General features: G+C 34.4%; 1 protein-coding gene across 7 annotated transcripts in view; it reads left to right on the forward strand.

The window, feature by feature from the left end:
* LOC106650908 (neo-calmodulin-like) overlaps window positions 1–22,104 on the forward strand; it is a 68,352-nt gene extending 46,248 nt beyond the window's left edge. For 4 of the 7 annotated variants that reach the window (XM_014369172.2, XM_023463086.1, XM_014369169.2 and 1 more), the window contains 6 exons: window positions 4,549–4,800; window positions 14,471–14,504; window positions 15,850–15,951; window positions 16,502–16,637; window positions 16,852–17,000; window positions 19,590–22,104. In XM_014369172.2, coding sequence (XP_014224658.1) covers window positions 4,549–4,800; window positions 14,471–14,504; window positions 15,850–15,951; window positions 16,502–16,637; window positions 16,852–17,000; window positions 19,590–19,621 — 705 coding nt within the window. In that variant the 3' untranslated portion in view covers window positions 19,622–22,104. Of the gene's footprint in view, window positions 1–4,548; window positions 4,801–8,135; window positions 8,841–11,650; window positions 12,166–13,324; window positions 13,620–14,470; window positions 14,505–15,849; window positions 15,952–16,501; window positions 16,638–16,851; window positions 17,001–19,589 lie in introns of those variants that run through there. The other 3 variants (XM_014369173.2, XM_014369174.2, XM_014369175.2) reach the window with 3 other exon arrangements.
* Window positions 22,105–23,895: the final 1,791 nt, after the last annotated feature.

Raw genomic sequence — 23,895 nt, forward strand, 5'->3', positions numbered from 1 at the left:
GCAAGAATGCAAAAGCAGATGACCAATTGAACGAATTGATCATTAATTGCCCAAGGAGTCAATCGTACAGAAAAAAAAATTATTGGATTCATTTTAACAAATCATTTATCAAAAAATCTCAGTCGAGTGAACTTTGAATATACTTACTACTATGTTATTTAATATATACAGTAAAAAAAATAAAGATGTAACGATTGAAAAAACGAGAGATGAGAGAGCAATACAGTGAGAGAGTCTGGAAAATTGCTAGCCACTGGTCCAAACTTAATTAAAGCTTGGGGACACCTGAACCAATTAGAACAATCACGCGGCACTGGTCTTGGATGAAATTATATACGAGAGTGGCACGAGAGCGATTATCAAACTCTGGATTCGACAAGCCGAGCATTTGAAAATTTTTAACGCGTGTTCGTATTGTGTTTGTAATTCCCCTCGGGTTGTGGCTATTCAGAACTTTGATATCCGCGAATTCAAACAACAAATCTTCCAATGTTTTTCTGTGCAGTACGTATCTATATCTGGAAATGCATGCCAGTGAACTTACACTGCAATCGATATTGAAGGTATTATTTTCGTAGAAATTCTAAATTATATTACGCTCGACGATGATATATAAAGAGTAGAACTGTCAAATTCATTCGGAATTATTTTCATCTTTATGAGTTATGAAATCTCTCCCTACTACCGGATAAAATTTACGAAATAGCTTTGAGTAAGATTGTCTGGAAAAATCAACGAGTTTATTTTTATTTTTGACAGCTGTAAATGTTATGAATAATTGATGAAGTGAAAAGGCGTTTGAAATTCTTTGTTTTTCTTTCTCATAACGAAACTTATAAAGTAGAAAGATTATTATTATAAAGTTTTATTAATATTGTTGCATTATTATCGAAATTATTACTATTAGAAATTTCATCGTATTGATTAAAAAATGAGTTTTTTAATTTAACGTTTATTTTGAAATAACGATCAAATATTGGAGTTTGCAGTTTCAAGAACGCTTACAACAGACAAATCATACGCGTCATCCCGATATCTCAAGCGCGCAGACACGCGAGCTTTAATTTTCCAGCCCCTTCCTTCGATTCTCCTGTTATTTTTGTCGTCTCTATCGATTTCCCGACGCCTATTTGTTTTTGTATAATCTACGCACTAGACTCCGCTCGATTTGATTAATGCAGAGGGCAAGGCAACGTGCACAAGAGCTATCTGCGGTAGAGATTCGCACGCGTTCCCTCGCTTTATTTGCTCCAAATGTATCTGCAGAAACGATCTCTCGGGGATAACGACGTGGCGTTCGATTTATGGAACTTGTCATATACACACACACAGACTTCAGACATACACATAGACACGCACACAGCGTGCACAAACTCCCAACTCTCGACTAACTTTAAATTGGAAAACCATATCCCAAGCAGGACCGCGAGATGAGGTTGCACTCGACGAAGCCCGTGTTATACATGTGTACCTGTCTCGCCCTAGAATGCGGCAAAATCAACTCGACAGGAGACCGAATACATACACATATATTTGGCTTGTATTTCACATTATACGTACGTATTTACATGCACGCACGTGTATTACGTCATGATTCCACGGTGGTTCACGTCTCGAGCTCTCGCGATCTACGTACGCGCTTGTATCCAGTTTCATATAACAATTCAACGAGGAAGAGATAGAGAGAGAGAGAGAGAGAGAGAGAAAGCCGTAAAGCTCACAGGTGACTCGATTTTCATTTTTCCAACGCTTATTTTGATCCTGCAAAAGCCACGCGCGCTTACCTCGTGCCACAGAATATTGATGAATAGATTGCGTTCTGCGTGCGAGCGAAATAAATTTTTTTATTTTCTTTCGACGTGTTATTGGAAAAAGGTTATTTATTATGCGCAACTTGAAAAAAATTATGCTGAAACAAAATCAAATATTCCGTACAGCGACGCAGTAAATGTATGTAATGACACATTATTCATAAAAATTATCATATTAAGTCCTTAAAAATTGTTGTAAGACATAAAATGAATAACCAAATTCACGAAATTTTTCCTGGCTACTATAAATCATATTATGTATGTCCTTATACTTAATTGAGTTATTCGACATTTTTGGCAAGGCACAGACTATACATTTTTCCTACCATATAATCATACTATTTCTCAATGTATGAAAATCATAGATCTTTCATTCAAAAGCCATTTCAACGAGATAATATAAATTTTATATGATAAACGCTTATTTATACAATTTTTTTTTTACTTTGCCACTTGCAGAATCACAGATAGTGGTACTCACCATCTAATGTTAGAGATTTGATTTAATTAATCGAAATTTTATAATTTTTTTGTAATATTAACATAGAAATTAATCCAGTTATTAAATATTATTTAAATTGATTTATTATTATTATTATTCTTATTATTATTATTTATGATATTTGATTATAGAATTAAATCTCTGTTTTTTCTTGCATTAAAAATAACGTATATAATTTTATTTTTATACATTTTTTTGCAAGTGTGTAAAATAATTAATCAATTAGCATAGCAATATTAAATTGAAGTGTAATAAGTTATCATGTCTGAGATGACATGATAACCAAGTTCAAGGTATATACACGTAAATATGATGAACAAAAATAACAACAATTTTTTTGTATTTAGGAAGAAGCTCAGAGGCATAAAAAACCCAAAATTTAATTTAGATAAAAACTCATAATTTTACATATAAATATAACATGATAAACAAATGGTAAATGAATTTTAATTTAAAAAGAAAACGCGTGAAAAAACAAATACTTACAAAGATTCTCGATTTGTAGAGAATCTACAACTCGCTATAAAAGCAAGGATAGATCGTGGATTTGCCGATCGATCAATATTTTGTATTATTTACAAATATTAATTTTCGAGACACTTTTTTTAGTTTATAAATTTGATTCTAGGTTGAACAGTTAGAGAAAAACAACAACGGAACGAAATCAAAATTTACTTCTTACTCTCACGAGTTCGTAAAGATCAATGTCGATCTCGGTATTTTCGCGACTTTCTTTTTCTTTTTAAACTACTTGAAGTTAGTCGTAGTTTGTATCAATTCGAACAAATATTTAACGATAAAATTTATATAAAAGTATCTTACATAACATTTTTTTTCGGCTACGATAATTCTTTAAAGCCTGATTTTACAGTAAATCTGCATTAAATTTAAAATTTTTTCAACAGCTTGAAATAATTAAATATGTTTTATGATACGCTTGCCCTGCATTTTGTGTACAGCGTATTTTAGTATCACAACGAATGTGTGCAAGAGCATTGTTCATGGACAATATCTATTGTGGCTATTTATCGTTTTGACCATCAATTAGCTCTTATGCAGAAGAGAATTACTAGAAAATTTAATACCCTGTATGAGTACATGTGCAGCAACGCGCATTATATTTATACTTTTAAGTTCGGATCGAGTCCTCGAGAGGAAAACGTTGCACTCACACCTATGACATCATTCAACTTACACTGAATTAATAAAAAAAAAAAAACATTAAATTGAAATGGATGGTACAATATAACCGCATAAAAATTGAATTATATGAATATTAAAATAAATATTAGCGCATGTTTTGAATCCACAATGCATCAAGAAAGAAATTTTAGAGCCTTAGATTTTTATTCACGACAAAAATATAATTATACCGACAGCTTTTGATTGAGCAAAACGCGTGACCCCGACTCGACTTTACACATGAATGTGAAATTCCTCTTCAAATGAATAAAAGACGTCGGTTAAAGAGGTACAGTAATGTTGAAAGTAGTATATTTTCAGCAGCAGCAGCATAGCTTTAGAATTAGAGAGTAATCTTAGTGCGAAATACGCTTTTCAAATGTTAAAAAAATGTTGTAGAAGAGCATTTGAAATTAGTATCAGTGCAGCAGTTACATATTTTGAGATCGAGATTAAAGCAAGATATTTTTTACATGACCTTTCTTGCAATCTATCACCGAGATAATCCTTAGATTCCCTGAATGCTTCACTCTTGAAATTTTTATAGTAATAGAACAATATAATCTTATACAATCGCTTTAACTGCAATTATTCTGAATACTTTTGACATTAACGAGCGCATGTTTTGAACAGATGTTGTGCGAGTTTTTGGTAGGGTGCGAAACGACTACCCTATCAAGTTACGTCTGATTTACTGTTTTTTTTTTAGTCAAAACGAATTATTAAGATTTTCTTTGTAGCAAAACAAATAGAGTGACAACTGGTCGTGGTGGATATGTAGCGAATGAGGTTTCGTTACAGGTATAACATTTGAAAGGAGTGAGCTTCTGAATGGAATTTTCAAATTAACAACGCTCTATCGATCTATCAAGCCGTCATGGAAAATTTTTTCCTTAAATAATTTTGAAGCTCCCTCACTCTGATACCAATCAATTGAGCGCTTTTACTAGCTTATAGGGACTGCATATATGCATTAAAATTAATATCAATGAAAAATGTTCGAAACAATCACGCAAGATCATTGTTTAATAAATTTTTGTATTATTTCGACAGGCTCGAAATAAACCGGCCGACGGGACTGGTCACGTGAATCAGAAAGGCACCGCGGGCCAAAAGGCGCCGCTCACCGGTGGCCAAAAGGGAGCACCGGGCGCTAAATCGTCCACTAAGCCCACCACCAAGCCCAGCGCTCAAAAAGGCCAGGTCAAGGTCACGCCCAAGGCGGCCTGCGTCAAGACCACCGCCGGCAAGAACAAAAAGAAGGGTCAGCGACAGCAATACGATCTGATTGTCACCATCAATTTGGTAAGTAAATACGACTACGAAGACAACGAGCTTTTTTTTCTTGTAAAATTATTGCCCTCACGATCTATAGTGACTGCATGTGGATGCATGTATTCGTGTGTTTGGCAATGAAAGCAATGATGAGCCGATATAACTTCGAACGAGAGAGAGAGAGAGAGAATTCAGCGTGCCAACATTCGGCGACACGCGATTTGAATGAAGCATTTTCTTAATTATATATGCGCTTATCGGTTTGACATTATTTCGGGTAGCCTGCAGTTCTAGCTATTTATCAAGCTGTTCCAAAGTCAGCTATTTCTCATAAACATCCGCTTGCCGAACTCGAGCATACACCTCGGAAACGATTGATACCCATGCGAACTTGAGAATTGTAACTAATTATAGATTTTTAGTAAAAAATGTTTCTGTCGGGATCTCTTTAAGACTTATCTACATCTGAATGTAATGTGGAAAATCCAAGTTAAGGAATATTCGTTGGGTTACCGCAAGTTAAAGTTTTATATATAGATCACTATCGAAAGCTCTATGTATTAGCAAATAGAGCCAATTTGAAATCAAAGGTTTATTAAAAATTAGAATTAGGTTCGAAGCTGAAGCAAGTTAGCTTCAAGTTCATGACCCGATGTCATTGAGATAGTATGAGTAAACATTGTAGCTCCGTATCAAAACATACAAAGTGCTGAGAAACGCAACAGAGTATTATTAAAACATGACTATTAAGCTACACATTTGTTTTGCGTGATTACAAAATGGTACAACGGTATATAGAAGATATTTGAACTGCAAAGACTTAGTAAACTGGTAAACCTATTTGTTCAAAACTATAAACATGATAATTACTCACAAAATAAGTCATTTATGTCAAACTTATTTCAAGTGTAATTTAGGAGTCACTTTTCAAGAATTAACTGGATATATCGATTTTAAAAGTAGTCATTCTTGAGACACTATCCTCCTGAATGGCTATGATATGCAACCTTGCGATGGATCAGAAGAAAACTTGGGAGATCACAGGTAGAGGGTGCATATCATATAGGTTTTAGCATTGGAGCATGAAGCAATTATAAGCCCGGGAAGCTAATTGAAAATCTAATTGATTTTCGTATATTGTTGCATAAGCTTTGATGTAGCACGGGTCTCTATATGTAAAAGAAGTTGAGGATTGCAACCAAAAATTTCACTGCGCATTGTTAATCATTAATTCATAATTGAAAAATATCCAAAATCAATATAGATTAACTTTGAGTAATTTTTCGAACGTTACATAAAAACATTCTTGAGTCATGCAAACATTATACGTTTGCGTGACGAAAATAGTAGAGATGTGCGTTGCTATATAATATATAATCCACCTACGTATATAACGAAGCACATCTCTGTTATTACTTGCTCGGACGTCGGTGCTCGTTGTGTACAGTTGTTTAAAATAAAGAAAAAAAACGCCAACTGCGTAGAAAAGCGAGTGTACGAGCTCGAGAATACGCAGAAACTCCGCAAGCGACATATTTAAATAGAAGAAGCCCAACTCAAACGGCAGCGGCCTCTCTCACTCTGCACGTAGGTAATAAAGAGCGAGTTTGCACCAGCCGACGCGGAATTCGCGAGTTTAATAAATGCGCACCGGTCTCGCGCACATATGTGTAACCGAAATTATGAATTATTAAGCATGTCCAAATAGCTCGCGCGTGCAGCAGGGTTTAATGAACTAAGCGCAGTATAGCATCGCATAATACGCGATCGTATTTTGTGTATGCGATAAGAGCGACAATTTTGAGCTTTGACGATTTTCCATGTGAAAAATATCATGGGTATTATTTTGAGGGAAAAATTCAGTATATACCAAAAGATTGACAAATTTCAATTTGATTTAAAGAGTTTTTATGGTGCTTTGGTTTCCTCCGTTAACGAATGAGTGTGATTTTAAGCATCATTAGTACTATAAATTGAATTGCGAGAAAATAATTAAGTACTACCGTTTCATCATATTCTCGGCTTGTTGATCATAATTATATGATATTGAAAAATTACTTACTTTTAGAGGAGTAGCTCAAGATAGCAACTTTAAAGTGTCATTTTATTGGCACTAATATTTTTCACTCTTATCAATGAGTAACTTTACAGTAACAAAATTTTCATATCTCCAAGTAATTAATTTCAAATTTTTAAATCCCCAATGAATATGACCCACTTGAATATTGCAACAATATCCAAGTAATCAATAATTTCTCAACAGTCAAAGAGCATAAATTCTAGTATAATGTAGTTAAAAAAAAAGTAGAATCAGCTCTGACTCATTTCGAGTGTTTTTTTTTGTTGCACGTACATGCACACGTTTTCTTCGGAATTGTGAATGGTCGAGTCGTGCATTCGAAGGAAGAAAAAGAGCTGCAAAAAAGATAAAAATTTACTTAGTATTTGAAATATAATAAACTATCCTGCGAACGCTTCGATGTCGAATTACAAAAAATGGTACAACTAGAATTGAAGTCACGTCGTATGGAGAATAAATTTTAATGAAATCCCCAAACTCGTTACGAGATATAATATCAAATGTTGAACGCTATAAAGGCCAAAGAATATGAAATTGTAAATAAAAAATTGAAAATAGACGGTAAATCGTCGATAATCGACGAACAGCGAGAAAGTTCCAAGTGTTGCTCGTTTGTGAGCTGCAGAAAAAATTGCTAATAAAGCTATGAACTCGATGAGAGAAAGTGAGATAGAGATAGAGATAGAGAGAGAGAGAGAGAGAGAGAGAGAGAGAGAGAGCGAGAGAGAGAGAAAGAGAAAGTTGGATATAAACCGAATCGTTAAGTTAGAGTCTCGTACTGTGCGATAGGGAGAGAACGAGCTAACAAAAACTCGTACTACTGAAACAACTCCAGTTGATCTATATAGCATACGAGTGCGTGTTTGTAGCAGTTGCTTGGAGATAGGTCGCTGACTAGGAAAAGCTCTGCTCGCATTTGATCTGTATACAACATTTATAGATGCACGTGCCACATGTCATATTTATCTCTGTCGCGCTGGTCGTGCGCAACGTGTCTTGGCATCGTTCTCTCTCTTTCTTTCTCTCTTCCACCATATTCTCTTAGCCGAAATTTTGTCAAGCACAGAAGTACAAAAGCTCGCTGCGCTACGGATGAAAATACAGAAAGGCGACACACACAATGCAAGAGGTCGCTCGTTTCTCAGCCTCGATTTTCACGAGCGCGCCTGCGTGTGGAGGTGGGGTAATGGTTATTAGAGGGTAGGGCTAGCCATAATGTGTATTATGTACAAGCAATTTTTGGAACCAGATATGCTCGGCTTATAGTCGCGAGGAAACCGCGTGCATGCGTTATTGTGAGTCGTTACCGAGCAAAGCATCGCTCACATCTAGAGAAAGAGAAAGAGATTTGTAATCGCGAGCTAAGAGCGAGAATGAGAGAATAAGAGACACAGAGACGCACGCCGAGAAAAAGAGGCTTTTGCGGCCTCGAACGTTCCGGCTAATTTTAAAACTTCGCGTGCTTCTCGTGAGCGCGCGTGTGTATGTGTATGTTTGTGGCGTCTATATAGACGCCTCTGCAGTCATATCTCGCTCCTTCTTTCATTACGATCTTCAAAGCGGATGCTCTTTTTATGATCTGTGCACGCATTTGACATTGTGAAAGAGAGACGAGCAACGACGACTTCCGAATGGCCAAACAGACTAGAGCCGCGCAATACCAACGAAGACGCAGGAAAGAAAAAAACCGCGTCGTTTGGTTCTCGGCTGCTGCTACCTCAGCTAGTTAAATAGTCGATGAAAAAGTGTGTAAACTCGATTAAATTTTTTTAAGCTGTGTGCCGTGATAATCAGTGGAAAATTAAGTGATAATTCGTTACTACGGTGAATGAGGTTCCTTTGAATATGACGATGGATTCGTGATTATTAAACTAGTGAATGATAAATAAAACAGCACGAAATGACAGATGTCGAAAGAAAGTACACTCATGAATACGGACGACTGAGACGGCTTACTAGCAAGATCGATGGCAGGATAAGGAAAATCAGCGTAAGTTTATACAGATGAAAAATTCTTTCATCTCAGTATGATAAATTAATCAAAAAATTGTTATGAATTTTCTTAAGATTAATGGGCTAATAACAAAATTATGAGTTGCAAAGATAAGTTGAAAAACTTTTCAAAACTTCAAGGGGAAAATTTTTCTCTCGGTTAATGAACAAACGCACACAAATTAGTTTCATAAAACGTTATTTTAGCTAAGTACATTAAGTGAGAAGCATGTATAATTTATTATTGAATATTTACATCGATTTAATAGACACGAATTAGTGTGTTACTCTAGTGTAGTTTTGCCAATTTTCATTTTGACTGACAACGCTAATTTAAATTTGTCTAGTTATGTGGCGTATACACTACACGAGAGGTTGTTGACTCTAAACAATTTAATATTTCCAAAATTATGACACTTGAACAAGTGTTCAGTACCCACTAATTGATATAATTGAAATTTGATAATTAATTTTACAAATATTATACAATTTTAAGTAACGAAGAAAAAGAAATAAAGGTGCTTTATTTAGTTATTTATACAATTATAGAAAAATACTTGTTTTATATACATGCGCTGAAATTGTGAAAATGCGGAAATTCATGAAAAATTGCGCTGAGTCGCAAAAAATCTTGGTTGGAAGATGCCGGAAACTTTTCAAGTGTGTGCACGATGCACAACAAAAAGCAACAACACAACGAGTTGAAAATGCGATCGAGAGAGGCTAATGGCCTCCGCTAGAGAGAGAGAAAAAAAGAGAAAGAAAGAGAAAATGAGAGAGCAAAAAAAGTCGGAGCATAAAATGCGAGCCAGTCAAGCTCTCGCGACCTAATTTTAGCTCAGACTGACCTTGTCACTGGGCGGTTTGGCTATAACGCTTCCAAAATATAACATCAGAATGATAAATTTTACTCAATATGAGTTCCAGAGCTGAAAACGACAGCGACCTATGAAGAAATTGACAATTAATGAAGCATTTGATTGAATGTGGCAAAAGCTCTGATAAATATGCTACATACTTTTGACATAGAATAATTTCCTAAATTCACTACTTATAGAAGAGAGCTATATTGCATAATAATTGATTCGATGTTTGCATACTGTAAAAAAAAAAGAGTTTCTCTTATGTCTTCGCCTACTTTAGAAAATAAATTTCAGCAGTGATAAAGCACACGTGCATAAGTAGTATTGTCATAGTGTTGTAACTATTATACTGTAATGTAGAAATATTTATAATAAATATGGGACATAAATCATCGTGAATATTAATAACATTATTAATTACATGTTACATATATTTATTTAAAATTATTAAAGAACGTCTAAAAATCAAAAACAAAATAAGAATATGATCCGAGTCATTAACTTTATGGATCTCGTAAAAAATTCATCGTTGAAATCATAAATAATCATATTGTACTGTTTTATAGAAAATCCTTCTTTTAGCCAAATTTATCATTTCTTACATTTTGTTCGGTTCAGAATATGCCTTTGAAGGCAAATGAGCTAGGCACTGTTTAATTTTCCTCTATAACCACTCGCCTCGACTGTTTTAACAAAGTGTCGGAGTTTACTTGAGGAATGGCTTGATAGTCTGCCAGAGCAGTGCACGATGACTAGAAATACGACTTCATCGCCCCTTAAGCATAATGAGAAGTCACAAGGATTCTCTAACTGACTTTAGAGAGCCACTGCGCACTCGAAAGGGCTATGTGCATGAAAAACGTTCAAATTTTCCCTCACTGCTGAGTCGACGAATGTTTATATACACATGGCAAATTAAAACAAGCGTTAAAATTCAATGAGAGTCGCGTACGAATTTTACTAACTACTCTCGTACGGCTGTTAGTACCTACGTTAATTTGTCCAATTATAATACAGTTCTTTTTTAATTGTATACAGTTGAAAAAATTAATAAAAAATGCATACGACTGGTCTGATCTCATTTAAATCATATACCATAGTCTACAAATTTAATCTTGTACTTTAAATTGAAAAAATTGTATTAGATTTCTGTACAAAGATATTATCTTGAGGCCATTTAAACAAAATTATTTCCTGAATTATAAATTGAATTGAAGAAAAAAATTATTTGTGTGCAACATAAATATTTTACCTACAATTTATGTAATTGAAATACGTATAATAGCAAAATATATAAATAAATTTGAAAAAAGTTTGAGATTTATCAATATTTCCTGAATACGATTACTCAAAAATTTATTTAAAAAAAATAAATTTTAGAAAATTTAGGTCAACATTAATTGGTATATAAAAACGCAAAAAGGCGGAAATGTTCTTGCGTACACTTCGATTACAAATAAAAGAGAAACATCGCCGATTTAAAACAATCTGTGTTCTTTCACATCTCCGCAAGAAAATCAATGCAATCCGCAGTTTCGCACCGCCAACTTTGCAAGTTTCACGCATTGTTCGAATACCGCTATAGTAATATATAGCTCCGGAGAATATAGTCGGTCTCGCACGTGACGCTCTCGCATGTTGCCGAGCTTTTCATTGTTTGTTATTTTTTTTGTCCGGCTTTTGTAGGTCTAGCCGCGCTCTCTGTCTTCATTTTTTTTCTTGCTCACACATGCGAGTACGACTTTATTGTATTTATAAACGTTAGAATGGACAACGTATAACATTAATTAGAAAACAAGAAAGAGTGAAAAACTCGCGTACTTTGTGTACTTTCCACTGCTGCATACACTGTCATGGCTTGTTACATTGACAGATACCTTCAACAAAACAAAAAGTGAGCTCAACCATAGAACTTGTAGTATGAAGAGAAAGCTAAAACTCGATGAGTTACATAAGGCAAGGTTTATAAATCAAACTTATTTCATATCAATTATCCGTTTGAAACATCATTATTCGTTATCCGATGATACCTATTAAAAGAACACTCACTCAAATGTACTTACGCATCAGAGGAAAGCAAGTACTATTTACAAAATGTTGCCTTATTTTCGTCAATGGTGAGCAATTCGATTCGAATTCGAAAACGAGATGAGCAAAAACGTCAACAAAAACATAATATCAACAACGCCAACTATAGCTCGTTATTAAAGCTCGAGCTTGCAGATCAACTTGGGTTGCAAGAATGAACGAGACTCGGAATAAGTGAGAGATAGAGATAGATAGAAACTAGATGAAAGAGGGGACACGATATTATAAAGTTGGGTCATCCCGAAAAGCAGTAATAGTACACGGCAGTTGCTAGGTAAAATCATCGCGGGTATAAGGTGCGCGTACGCTTTAGAACAGACTCATACAATATAGCTATATGAGCAGTTCTTTAAATAAAACGCATTTTTTGAGGTAGAATCGCGGCAAATTTTTTTTTCAACCTACGCGGATACGGACCCCCGGGAAATGTTTTTGGGGGTCCTAGGAACATGTAACCACGTAGGAACCATTGAAATTTCAATAGTGCTTATTTTCAGAGCTACTTTTGTGATTTAGGGCCGAAAAATCATGTTTTCTCGTAAATACGGCTAATTACTCAATTTCTAAGTCGCTGAAAAAGTATCAAAACTCACCTAAAAAAAATAACTGACTGCTGTGTTCAATAGGAAATTTTCTCAGCTTTCCAATGGTGGTGTCAGATTTGCCGATAAGTCGCACATTCACCGAGAAAATCGCCATCAAACATGCCAAGCTAAATATCTCGAAAAACTCGGTACGGAAAAAGTGATCTTTGAGGTTTAATTTCGATTTTTCCTCGTGAAAATGAAATTTATCGAAAAATCTGAATACGCTATGAGAAAGCTGAGGAAATTTCCAATCGAAAACATATCTTGATTCATTTTTTCAGTGGAATTACGAGCTAGTTTTGATTGTAGCGAGCCGAAAACCTCGCAACCGCGCTGAATCAGCTCGGAAACAGAAAACAGCGAACAAAGTAAAAGAAATTCCCATGTATAACATTGTAATTCGACTCAAAAAATAAATGAAGATATTCTTTCGATAGAAAATTTCCTCAGCTTTGTCATGGTGCAGTCAGATTTTACGAAAAATCTCATTTCCAACCGAAAAAATCAAAAATAGGCATCAAAGATCACTTTTTCCGTACCGAGTTTTTCGAGATATTTAGCTTGGCATGTTTGATGGCGATTTTCTCGGTGAATGTGCGACTTATCGGCAAATCTGACACCACCATTGGAAAGTTAAGAAAATTTCCTATTGAACACAGCAGTCAGTTATTTTTTTTAGATGAGTTTTGATACTTTTTCAGCGACTTAGAAATTGAGTAATTAGCCGTATTTACGAGAAAACATGATTTTTCGGCCCTAAATCACAAAAGTAGCTCTGAAAATAAGCACTATTGAAATTTCAATGGTTCCTACGTGGTTACATGTTCCTAGGACCCCCAAAAACATTTCCCGGGGGTCCGTATCCGCGTAGGTTGAAAAAAAAATTTGCCGCGATTCTACCTCAAAAAATGCGTTTTATTTAAAGAATTGCTCATATAACACAGAGACGGCAATCGGCCAAAGAATAATAACGGACAGTGCAGTGCGGCGGCATCAGCCGCAGAGGCTGTGCTGTGCCCACAGTTAGAATACATATACACGAATATATAAGAAGCCATGGCGCCCTTACTACTCGTCGGCGAGACGACGACGTTGTCGTTCGAGCAGAAGCTATGTAGCTGTAACGATGTCAGTCTCGCGCGAGATCGCAGTATGGCAGAATCCAAGAAGTACAGGCGCGAGTACTACAAGTTGAGACGGCTCACCAACGAAATTGACTGTCAGATTCGCCGGTTATCCGTGAGTGTGTTAAGTTTCGCGAGTGCAATCTACACTCTGTATATGCGGCTACACTAATTTCATAAAGTATGTGTCTCGTACCGAGAGTGCTACGTACTACATAAACGGTATATACTTGCATGTAACGCTCTCTTTCTCTGTCTCTCTTGCTCACACATATACGCTCACCGCATGTAACGCATATAATCCATCTCCTGCTTCTACGGTCCAGTGCCTCTTAGAGCCTGAGAATTAAATATTAGGAGCAAAGAGGGCTTTGAGATTGCAACGATCTGAGAGAAAGAGAGATAGAGAAAGAGAGACTCCAGAGAGGAGTTATTTATCGTACAGTGCCTCTCGCTTACAAAGTGTCGCATCTAAAGAGCCAGTATAATCTGCCTAAGCGTTATTACATGGACGAAAATAGATGCGATTGTCTAGTGCTATGCGCTGTGCCTTATACCGTTGATATTCATTCGCTAGAAATTACGGCATGCTGAGCAAAGCTCGAGCTTTGTTGTAACAGCACAGAGAGCTTGGTACGGTATTATTGTGTGAATTGATATGCTACAATAAAGTCCAGCATACGTTTGATCTATTTAACGTGACCGTACGTTTTGTTATTCACGTAAAAGTCATCAACACGGCTGTCAAATTTTGTATCGTGTATTTGCTTCTGAATGATTTTCCTTTTTAAATTTATGTTTGTTCTCATTAATGTCGTACCAATTAAAAAACTAATAATAATTATTCATTCAATGAAAAAAAAGTCATTACCATAAGTCCCTTCGGCAAAGATAATACAATTAATTACAGCAGAGTATAACGAATGAGTTCAAAGTAAAATAATATATACTTTTCAATTGTTACAGTCCGAGTATGGGCTTACGGAGGACCAAGTTGCAGGTGAGTTTGTAATCGATCAATTACCCAAATTAGTATTTGTGCGATGCACTTGAATTTTCAAAGTATAAAAATGTAAGACATTCATAAAAGTAACGAGTCTTGTTGCAAGATACTGCAATAAACAATCTGGTGAAAACATAAAAGAAGTACATTGAAATTGCCAAAGTTCGCTAAGCATTTCATGTATATCACTAGTGTGTTATAGACTTCGATTGAGTATGGCATGCAGGTAACACAATACGTGCACTTTATTCTATTTTTTTTTCTTTTTTGACTATACACACACACTCGTCATTGTGTGCAAGCTCGAGCGAAGTACCCGGGTATGGAACATATTTGGCCGAGTATCAAGAATGAAATTAAATTCCTCAATGAGAAAACGAAAAAAGAGAAATAACCAATGAAAATCTAGCTTTGTGGCTTTTTCGTAGTGTACACACGAGCGATATAAATTCACGTATCTTACGACGCGTTTGTTCAAAACGGAATTGTGCGTTCGAGAGTCAACGTTCGCTGGAATTAAAACATCTTCAATGACGCGTGTATTTACGAAGGACGTTGAGCTTGCGAACGCTAGTCGCATGAGCGCCAAATTTTTGTCGCGTGGTCGCATTATTTTGCAAGATGTTTGTAAATAAACTTACCAAATTATATTTAAAATTTGCAGCTTATTTTTACTTTAATTCAGTTTTATTCTATATTTAATAAATGCGTGTATATTTAGTCAAAGCGTAATTTAAGTAGGTAAAATTTGCCAGCTATCATATGAATAAGTTAATTTTCTTCTTGGAAATTCAAACTCTCGACTTTTAAAAATTAGTCAGTGTTGTTAACATTTTTCATGAGCTCGGAATTTATAGTTTTGCAACTTGATCACAAGCCCATAAAGATGTGTTAGCGTGGGCTATGAATTTTATCATTGTGGTAGAGAAAAAAAATCATTTTGCGATTTCCTTTCTACGCTTTTATTGATTCTTATACGTCTGCAGTTTTTCTAGGCCTTCATTGGTTGGATGTGTAAGGGTCTGAATAACTAAACGCCTTCAAGGTTTCTTTAAAGTTTTATTTACAACATTTGATAGAAAGCGGATGTAGTAAATATAACACTTCGACACTTTTAAATTCAATTATTATTCAAAATAACATTCAATGTTCATTCAAATAACATTCAAATAACATTCAAAGTCTAAAAATACATTTGAGCAGGTATATGCTAGTGAAAACTTGAATTTTGAAAATAAATGACTGTATATTGTTGAGTTTTAACCGAAGTAAATATTTCATTCTACTCTCATACTTTGACAGTGATAGAAGTTTACAATCCATTAAATTTCTGCTTGCACAGAGTTCAAAGAGGCTTTCATGCTTTTTGACAAGGATGAAGACGGCACAATCACGATGGCCGAATTGGGAGTTGTCATGCGTTCGCTTGGACAAAGGCCATCGGGTAAGTAACGTTTTCAACGTCAAAAGTTCAACTTGATCAAAATTATAGGCTAATAAATTTTAAACATGGCGAGAAAAAAACTTTTTCAGCGCCCTTTAAAAATACGATCTGTCGTTAATACTGCGATAAAATAATTTTCTCTTCCGTTGACAAACTTCTTCTAGGGATATCTAAAAAATTGACTCAGAAAGTTGTCCGATCCGCTCCAAGTTTTTAAATTAAAATTAATTACAAAATTTTTAAAATTTATAAATTCGCAATAGTTCAGAAATTTTTTCGTAACGATTAAAAACGAGATCGTATACCCGCATGAATATATATCACATTAATTACGCAAAAGTTCTTGTAAATCCCACTTTTAAAGTTTTAATTATTATAAGAAACATGGTAAATTTTCATAACATCAGTTGTAAATAAAAATGTGTCGTTTGTTCTGAGCTCTCTGCAAAAATAAAGTAATTACGCGTGTGTTGCGTACATAACAGGGTAAATTAGTTGAGGATTCGACGCTAAATTAAATAGCTTTGACAAATTTTATTATTACCCGCAGAAAATGAACTACGAGACATGGTGAATGAAGTAGACCAAGATGGCAATGGTACAATTGAATTCAACGAATTTCTACAGATGATGTCTAAGAAAATGAAAGGTGCCGAAGGAGAAGACGAACTTCGCGAAGCATTTAGGTTAGTCAAATGAAAGTCAAAATGTTCACTATAATGAAAAAGATCGCAGTATAAAGGATAAAAATTACATTTTGGGGCGGAAATCTTTGTATTAAAAATACATAATCAAACTTATTTTTACATAATTAAATCATATTCTCAACGATAAAATGAAAAAAATTTCATGAAATTTTTATGAAAAATAATTAAATTAGTTATTTATCTTCTATTGTAGAGTATTTGACAAAAATAACGACGGTTTAATATCGTCAGTCGAACTTCGACACGTTATGACAAATCTTGGAGAAAAATTGTCCGAAGAAGAGGTCGATGATATGATCAAAGAAGCAGATTTAGATGGTGATGGAATGGTTAACTATGAAGGTGAGTCCAAACTCATAGTACTCTCACACTGACACCTAGTACCAAAATATAATATTACCCTTAGTTTATTATTATTTTTTTTTTTAATTTTTAAAAATTATGTCGGAAAAATACATTTTGTTCTAAATAAAAACGTCGCTTATCGGTCGTGTCACAAAGATATATAAAATTTGACATTAAAATCAATGACTCTATTGCAGTCGTTATAGCAGCATGAAGCTTGCTACTAAGGTTAGCTTAATAAACTTCTTCGTTTTCCCCTCCGCAAGTTCATGAGTCTCCGATCGTTAAATCTGCTACGCGGAGATGAGACTCGTTCTCAAACGCAATAAGACGAATGAATGTTACAGACGTAGCGGTTTTGTACTATCTTGAAATGAAATTTACGGTCATTATTGTGCATGAGTTGTAAATATTTTTGAAATAATTTTGTTAATTTGTTAGTTAACATTTTGCATCTCTGATAAATCTCAAGTTGAGCATCAGATGAATTCCCTTCAGCTCAAATTAATGTACATCGTATCAGCTTCACTTCAAAAATATAATCTAAAACTTGTAATTTCAAGAATAATTTTCGAGTGTATAATTATTATTAATTTGTTTGGAGTAAAATAACCCAGTAAATCATGTTCTCTTTAGAGCTAGTTAACATCTTTAATATGATCGCGAAAAAGCTCGAATAATTAAAAAAAAATCGCACAAATTTCGCGGTGTCAATGCGCAAAAAGTGTCTAATACTGTAGTTGAGAAAAACTTTATCAAAGGTTTGTGCGAGTGCAAAAGAAAACGCTTGTATTTGATAGAGCATGTGCACTAGCGTACGCAAACTCGCGACAAAGAAAAATGAGATTCGTGCCAAACAAAAGGCCAGCGAGGGTAATATTTACAGAAAAGTCGCATCTGCACTTTTGCTTTATTGCCACATTACGCCTGTTACTTGGACACTTTTCTTCTCATCTCTGCGACATTCATGCAATTACTTGAGTCTTTTTTTTCAAAAGGGAGCAAAAAGGTATTCCTCTTTTTTGGTAGCTCGGTACTTGTTCGTGATGCCTCTAATTTACTAACTCTTTACTGCATCGCAAGCAAGACCGTTATTTTGTTATTTCGTACTTTTTTCATTGTTTATATGAAAAAGTGTGATATATTAATAAGGTAAAAACACCAATTATGGAACGGGTTTGAGGCAACTTTCTTGCAAACGCGTTTATGTACTTGAAAAATTGATAAAACTTTAAAACAAACTCATCATTATATGCGCTGTACCTTTAATATCAAAATCCCTGTGTTTAAAATTGTCCTTAATTTTCTTATTCATTTAGGGTACTTATACCAGTGATTGACCGCTTTCGACCAGTAAATCATCACTTTTGGATGTGCAATAATTAACGTTTTTCCTTGTTAAATTATGATCGAACATAGAAAACAAGATGCATCATTCACTAAAGAATTGAATAACGTCCATACAAATGTATTTTTAATTGTTTTTCATATGATATATTCCAAAATGGTCATTCACTGGTACCCGGTCATTGATTGGTGTGACTACCCTATATAAGTAATATTAACAAAGTATTTTTGGTACCTAATGACGAAACCGATGCAAACTTTGCGCGTTCCATTAAAGGATGAACGAAATCAACGATTATTCCAATATTGAAAAAAACAAATGATGAATTTATTCCATGATAAAATTATTATTACACAGTTAGCTTTGAAATCATTTTTTATTGATTTTACTAATGCCAATTGATACTTTTCAATTGCTTTCAAGATAAAATTTTAACAAAAACTTTATTTATAAGGGTTTAAATGCTGGTGTTCCACAAATTGGTGCACCGTTTCATAATCGGTGCTTTTACCTTATTAGCACGGAAAAAACCTTGCTTCGCCAGTTAAAATTATTAATGAATAACCTATACGATCTATTTACTGCAAGCTTGCGAAAAATTATGAATCTATGTGAATGTAGTGCTCTTTACAGTGTGTACTGTATTCTAAAGTGCATATTATCATGTACAATTATCATGTAAGATGTACATAGTTTCTGTCCTGGGGAAAAAACAAAGAAAGGTTTTCGCACAGCTATCCAATGAATCATTTATCAGACACAATTCATACCAGTTTTATAAAGTTATCAACCAAGCGACTTCTTTTCCTTTTTTCTTCTTCTTTCTCTTCGTCAGCTTCGCAACTTTTCTCATAGCATAAACATACTTATACCGAGCGCAAAATGGTAAATCCACGCGCCTGCCAAGCTCTTCGGACTTTCTCGACTCCACTGGCTGCTGCTCGTGGGTTACAAGTTCGCTTTCCCTCCATCATAGCTTTCGTCTAATAATCGTTTCTATGCGCTTTTATACTGTTCAAAGTAGGTCGAATAGCTTTTAAAAATAAGTCGGTTTAACTTTGTGTATTCTAGTAGAGAAATTGAGAACACACAACGCGCGACCCTCGAATATGCAAACAACAGTATAACATGTATATTATAATAAATCGTATGCGTGCACGGGTGTACGAGCAGAAAAAATAAAGTGGATTCATTAATCTCAAACTCTTCCTCTTCTTTTTTTTTTGGGTATTTTGCAGAATTCGTGACAATCCTGACGTCAAAGAATTAGTTCGCTTAAATCCCAAGTACCACCGAGCATATTCGAGTATTCGAGTAATGCCCATATATTCAACTCGTAAACGTCTACACTATGGGATACACACAAACAGCGGTAAAAACAAACTATTCTTCAAGCATACGACTAATCGGCCAACATCGAAGGACTATGAAGCTGGAAGGAATAAAAAGTGGGTTTGCTACGGTAAAATCTCGAAAAGTCAAGAGTGCAGTCGTCAAGATTTTCAAAAAATTTACCAAAAAAAATGATGACGAAATTAATTAGACGGTGGAAAAGTTGATGACTGAATAAGCTTTACTCGCGTTTGTGGTGTTGTTTAATAAAAATTAAAAAAAAATGTGGATGCGTGGCCGCATTCGTTTCAGACATGCGGATATACAAATCAATACGTATATACAGCAAACACTAGTTTATTACTGAGTATAATCCACAGGACGAGGTCTTTTTCGATAAAAAAAACATATATTAATTAAATAATAATAATTTATATAACATATAATGATAAAGTATGTATAAGTTAAGTTTACGTTCCAATCGTTTAGTTTGAAAAATACCATTCGATAATATATTATAAATATATAAATGTATGTGCAAAGAAAAAAAACAATTACAATTAATCGCGCTGGTATTTTTATAACCTTAAGGAATAGGTTTTCAATCGTATGCGTATAACGATGTCTACATTACATGGAATACTATATACACTTGAGCGAGCGTTGGACACGTACATATTTCTACTTCTATAATGTATACGTTATTTTTCTACGAGTGTGACTGTGAGTCGACTCGGTTACGCTGCATTAGGTGTAACAATGGATTTTTTCGCATTTTGTATAATGAACTTGCATTGCCTGCAAAATACATTATTTCTACATTGACTGTATGAACTTTACTTGTTTCATTTTTTTTCAATTTATTAAACATGAGAGAATACGGCGCAATCTTCATTCGATAAATATTACCTATAATCTACGAAAGTTATATTGTATCTTGTTATATGTGAAAGATAAAAAAAACTGATTACAATTAACAAAAGAAAAAAAAAATAAGCACATACGCGCGAGCGATCGCTCCATGAAACAATCAACAGAGCTTCGATTAGCAATTTTACAAAAAAATGACAAATTATAGATCTTATATAATAAAAAAAGAAATGTCGAATGGAAAATACCGTAAATCAAATGAAAAAATTAGTTAGCTAGCATGAACAAATAATGTAGTACTTGTATACAATATACTAGACAGATTTCCTTGACTATGCATTGCTGAATGAATAAAATCAACGAAAAGTTCATTGTGTTGTTACGTCTTTTGGAAAAAGGAAAGTCTGATCTAATTTTATAATTCTGTGCACCGATGATCGTATATTTATAAAATATACCTCCGTTATTTTGTTACCGCTGAAAAATTTATAACTTCTGCATTACATTTGTAATATTCTTTGCTATATATTCTACGGCATGTATTGATCGACGTATAGCGATATCGTACATGTGTGGTTGTATGACTAATGTCATTGACCTCTTGCGTCTACGCAAAAAAAATCAAGGTGAGTTATATGACGACAAAAAAATAATAGTAGCCACTGTGACAAAACAATACGTACGGAGCCACCCGATATATACTAATATATTGTAAATGTTTACATTTATCTTCGTCTTCTTACGTCTCTTCTACAGTATTTATACAGTGTGTTTAGGCAAACTTCAATAGGATACTTCAGTATAGATTTTTTCAATTATTCGAGAAAAAATATATTATGATTTATTGTGTCAAAAACAACCGAAGATTCGTTCAATTATAGTTTGCAAAATTTAATTTCAATAGAAAATAGAATTTAATAGAAAACAACAAATCTTCGGGGATAACATAAAGATTCGAGTGGTGCTAAAAATCAGTAGATCGTGTCCTCTCCGACGTTTTTCGCTATTGTTTGTACTGCAGCTGTGCTGATGGCACCTCCAGTCAAGTACAAATATTAACAGTGATTGACGAGAATATTCACAAATTAACAAACGAAATAATATAACCGTGAAACTCTTGAATAGTTAGCCGTCTATAATATGTATATCTTATGTAATTATTAATTATACACGATACGCATAGTAGGCTAAATATTAATAAAAGAAATTGAGACCTATCTCCCTCTGGGATGAACAATTTTTCGATTTCATTTAGTAGCTCCGTTTGCCTAAATAATATTTAGTTCGCCAAAATGAAAAAAAAAAAAAATAATAAACGAAACGTTGCCCATTTGCCGCTGATAAGAAGCCAATGGTGTATTATATCTAATAAAAAGATGGAGAAAAACAGCCGGGTCTAATATACGCACGGCACGGTTCTCATTCCTGATGATTCTGCGTGCACTTTCTGTATACACTTGTAAGCATGCAAACATATATAAATACGCTAATCTAGTCGATGTAGCTAAATACGTTACGTATATACACACGAGAGAGAAAATCAAGCCCAAAGTAAATTCACTCGCACTGCAGCGCATTAACGCCATAAAAGTGGCAGGTCTACAGAATACTCGATAAATCTCGCTCGCATTACAAGTGGCACGTGCGTATGCGAATATATATATGAAGTGTATTCAGCTCGTTTATGCTAGGCTATATCTTTTGTAGGAGCGTCGGTGAGTGCACTCGCGAATGATATTTCACTCGCCGCTCGTATATTGGCATAAAGATAGATCCACACCATTAGAGATAAACAATCCCCGGGAATGTTTGGCTATACGCGTTTAAATTTGCGCGGTTATAGAGAGAGAATGAGCTTGGATCAAGCTGAAAATTGTGACTTTATCGAGCTCCCCGACCTTTCGGTCTTTTGTCGCATTACCGTTTGTTTGTGTCTGCGCGCGCACAGGTCATTGGAATTAAACTTTTCCTCGGCAAAAGGATTATTCGTGTCAGTGTGTATGTATTCGCGCGAGTGTGCGTCTGTGTTTTGAACCCTGCTCACGTCGATACGTTCGAAAGCTTTAAAGATCTTCAATCAAGATTCAACGCAGCATCAATACTAATTTTTGGATAGAGCAATAATATCTTGTTCAATATGTGATTTGCATGAGTTATTCTAAATGAAGCAGGCGGATTCGTATTTTGAATGAATTCAAAAACGAGTGATGGAAATTGATAGCGACAATAATGGATGGTTCAATCTGTTATTCAGTATACGTGTGCTTCACTGAAACATTAACGAAAAAAAAAGAACAATTTTCCCAAGGTTCACACGGGTGATTTAAAAAATCCTTAATTAATAAATTAGCTCAGAACGCGAAGAAAAATGGGTCAAATGGTTATTACATTGGCATTTATATATATTTTTTGAATGAAGTAGTTTTATGATAATTATATCTTACAAAGTTAGCTGTTAAAAAACACATTATATCATTGTTAGAAAGAATTTTTAGAAAATATTATATAGTACAATGTTAATTGTTTGTTGTAGTTGTCAGTTTAATATATGCCACAATTTATCGATAAAGAATGAAGATGGTAATTATGATTCATGTTCATTGTTAACAAGTGGTAGCTGTTACAAAAATAACGTCCTAATGACAATATGAACCGCAAAATATGATAGATTGTGAGTATAAAAATGTGGTGGGGAAAATTTGAGGCACGCTTGTCAAGAAGGAAAAGTTCAAATGGCCTATTATAATACATAAATAATTCGTTATCGTTATGTTTGCTGCATTAGCCAATCGCCGGCAAAAAATATAATAATTCTGAATTGCGTCCATAAGCAAAATAAATTGAATTACGATAGACGGGCATTAGTCGCAACACACGTGAATTGTTTTAATATCATATTTATAAATCTTGCAAAAAACGTTCATTTAAAAATACACGTGTGAGCACTCGTACCGTAACAACTCGAATGATTTGACATAATAGGAATGCAAATACGAAAATAACCCAACGGCATCTTGAGCTCGTTTCTGACGTTTCTAATGCACTCGTGACTTAGTCATTGTGAAATAGAATGATTAACTCGCGCCAGTGAACACGTGTAACTGACACACTTAAAAAGTAATATAAATATATATATAAAATTAATATATTGAAGTTAATTTTAAGCTATTGTTGTTTTTTCATGAACAATTCAAAATATGAAAGTTAGAGCAATTTTTTAATCCAAGTTGTACGGCATGAACAAGTAAATTAAGATGAGTTTTTTAAGTGAAAATATAAAGATTTTTTCATTATTTCCGACTATATCGATTAAGTTCCTCCAATTTGAATGCATGAGTGAGT

The sequence above is a fragment of the Trichogramma pretiosum genome, unplaced genomic scaffold, assembly GCF_000599845.2.
Source record: "Trichogramma pretiosum strain Unisexual culture from Peru unplaced genomic scaffold, Tpre_2.0 scaffold19, whole genome shotgun sequence".
NCBI classification, from domain to species: Eukaryota; Metazoa; Arthropoda; class Insecta; order Hymenoptera; family Trichogrammatidae; genus Trichogramma; species Trichogramma pretiosum.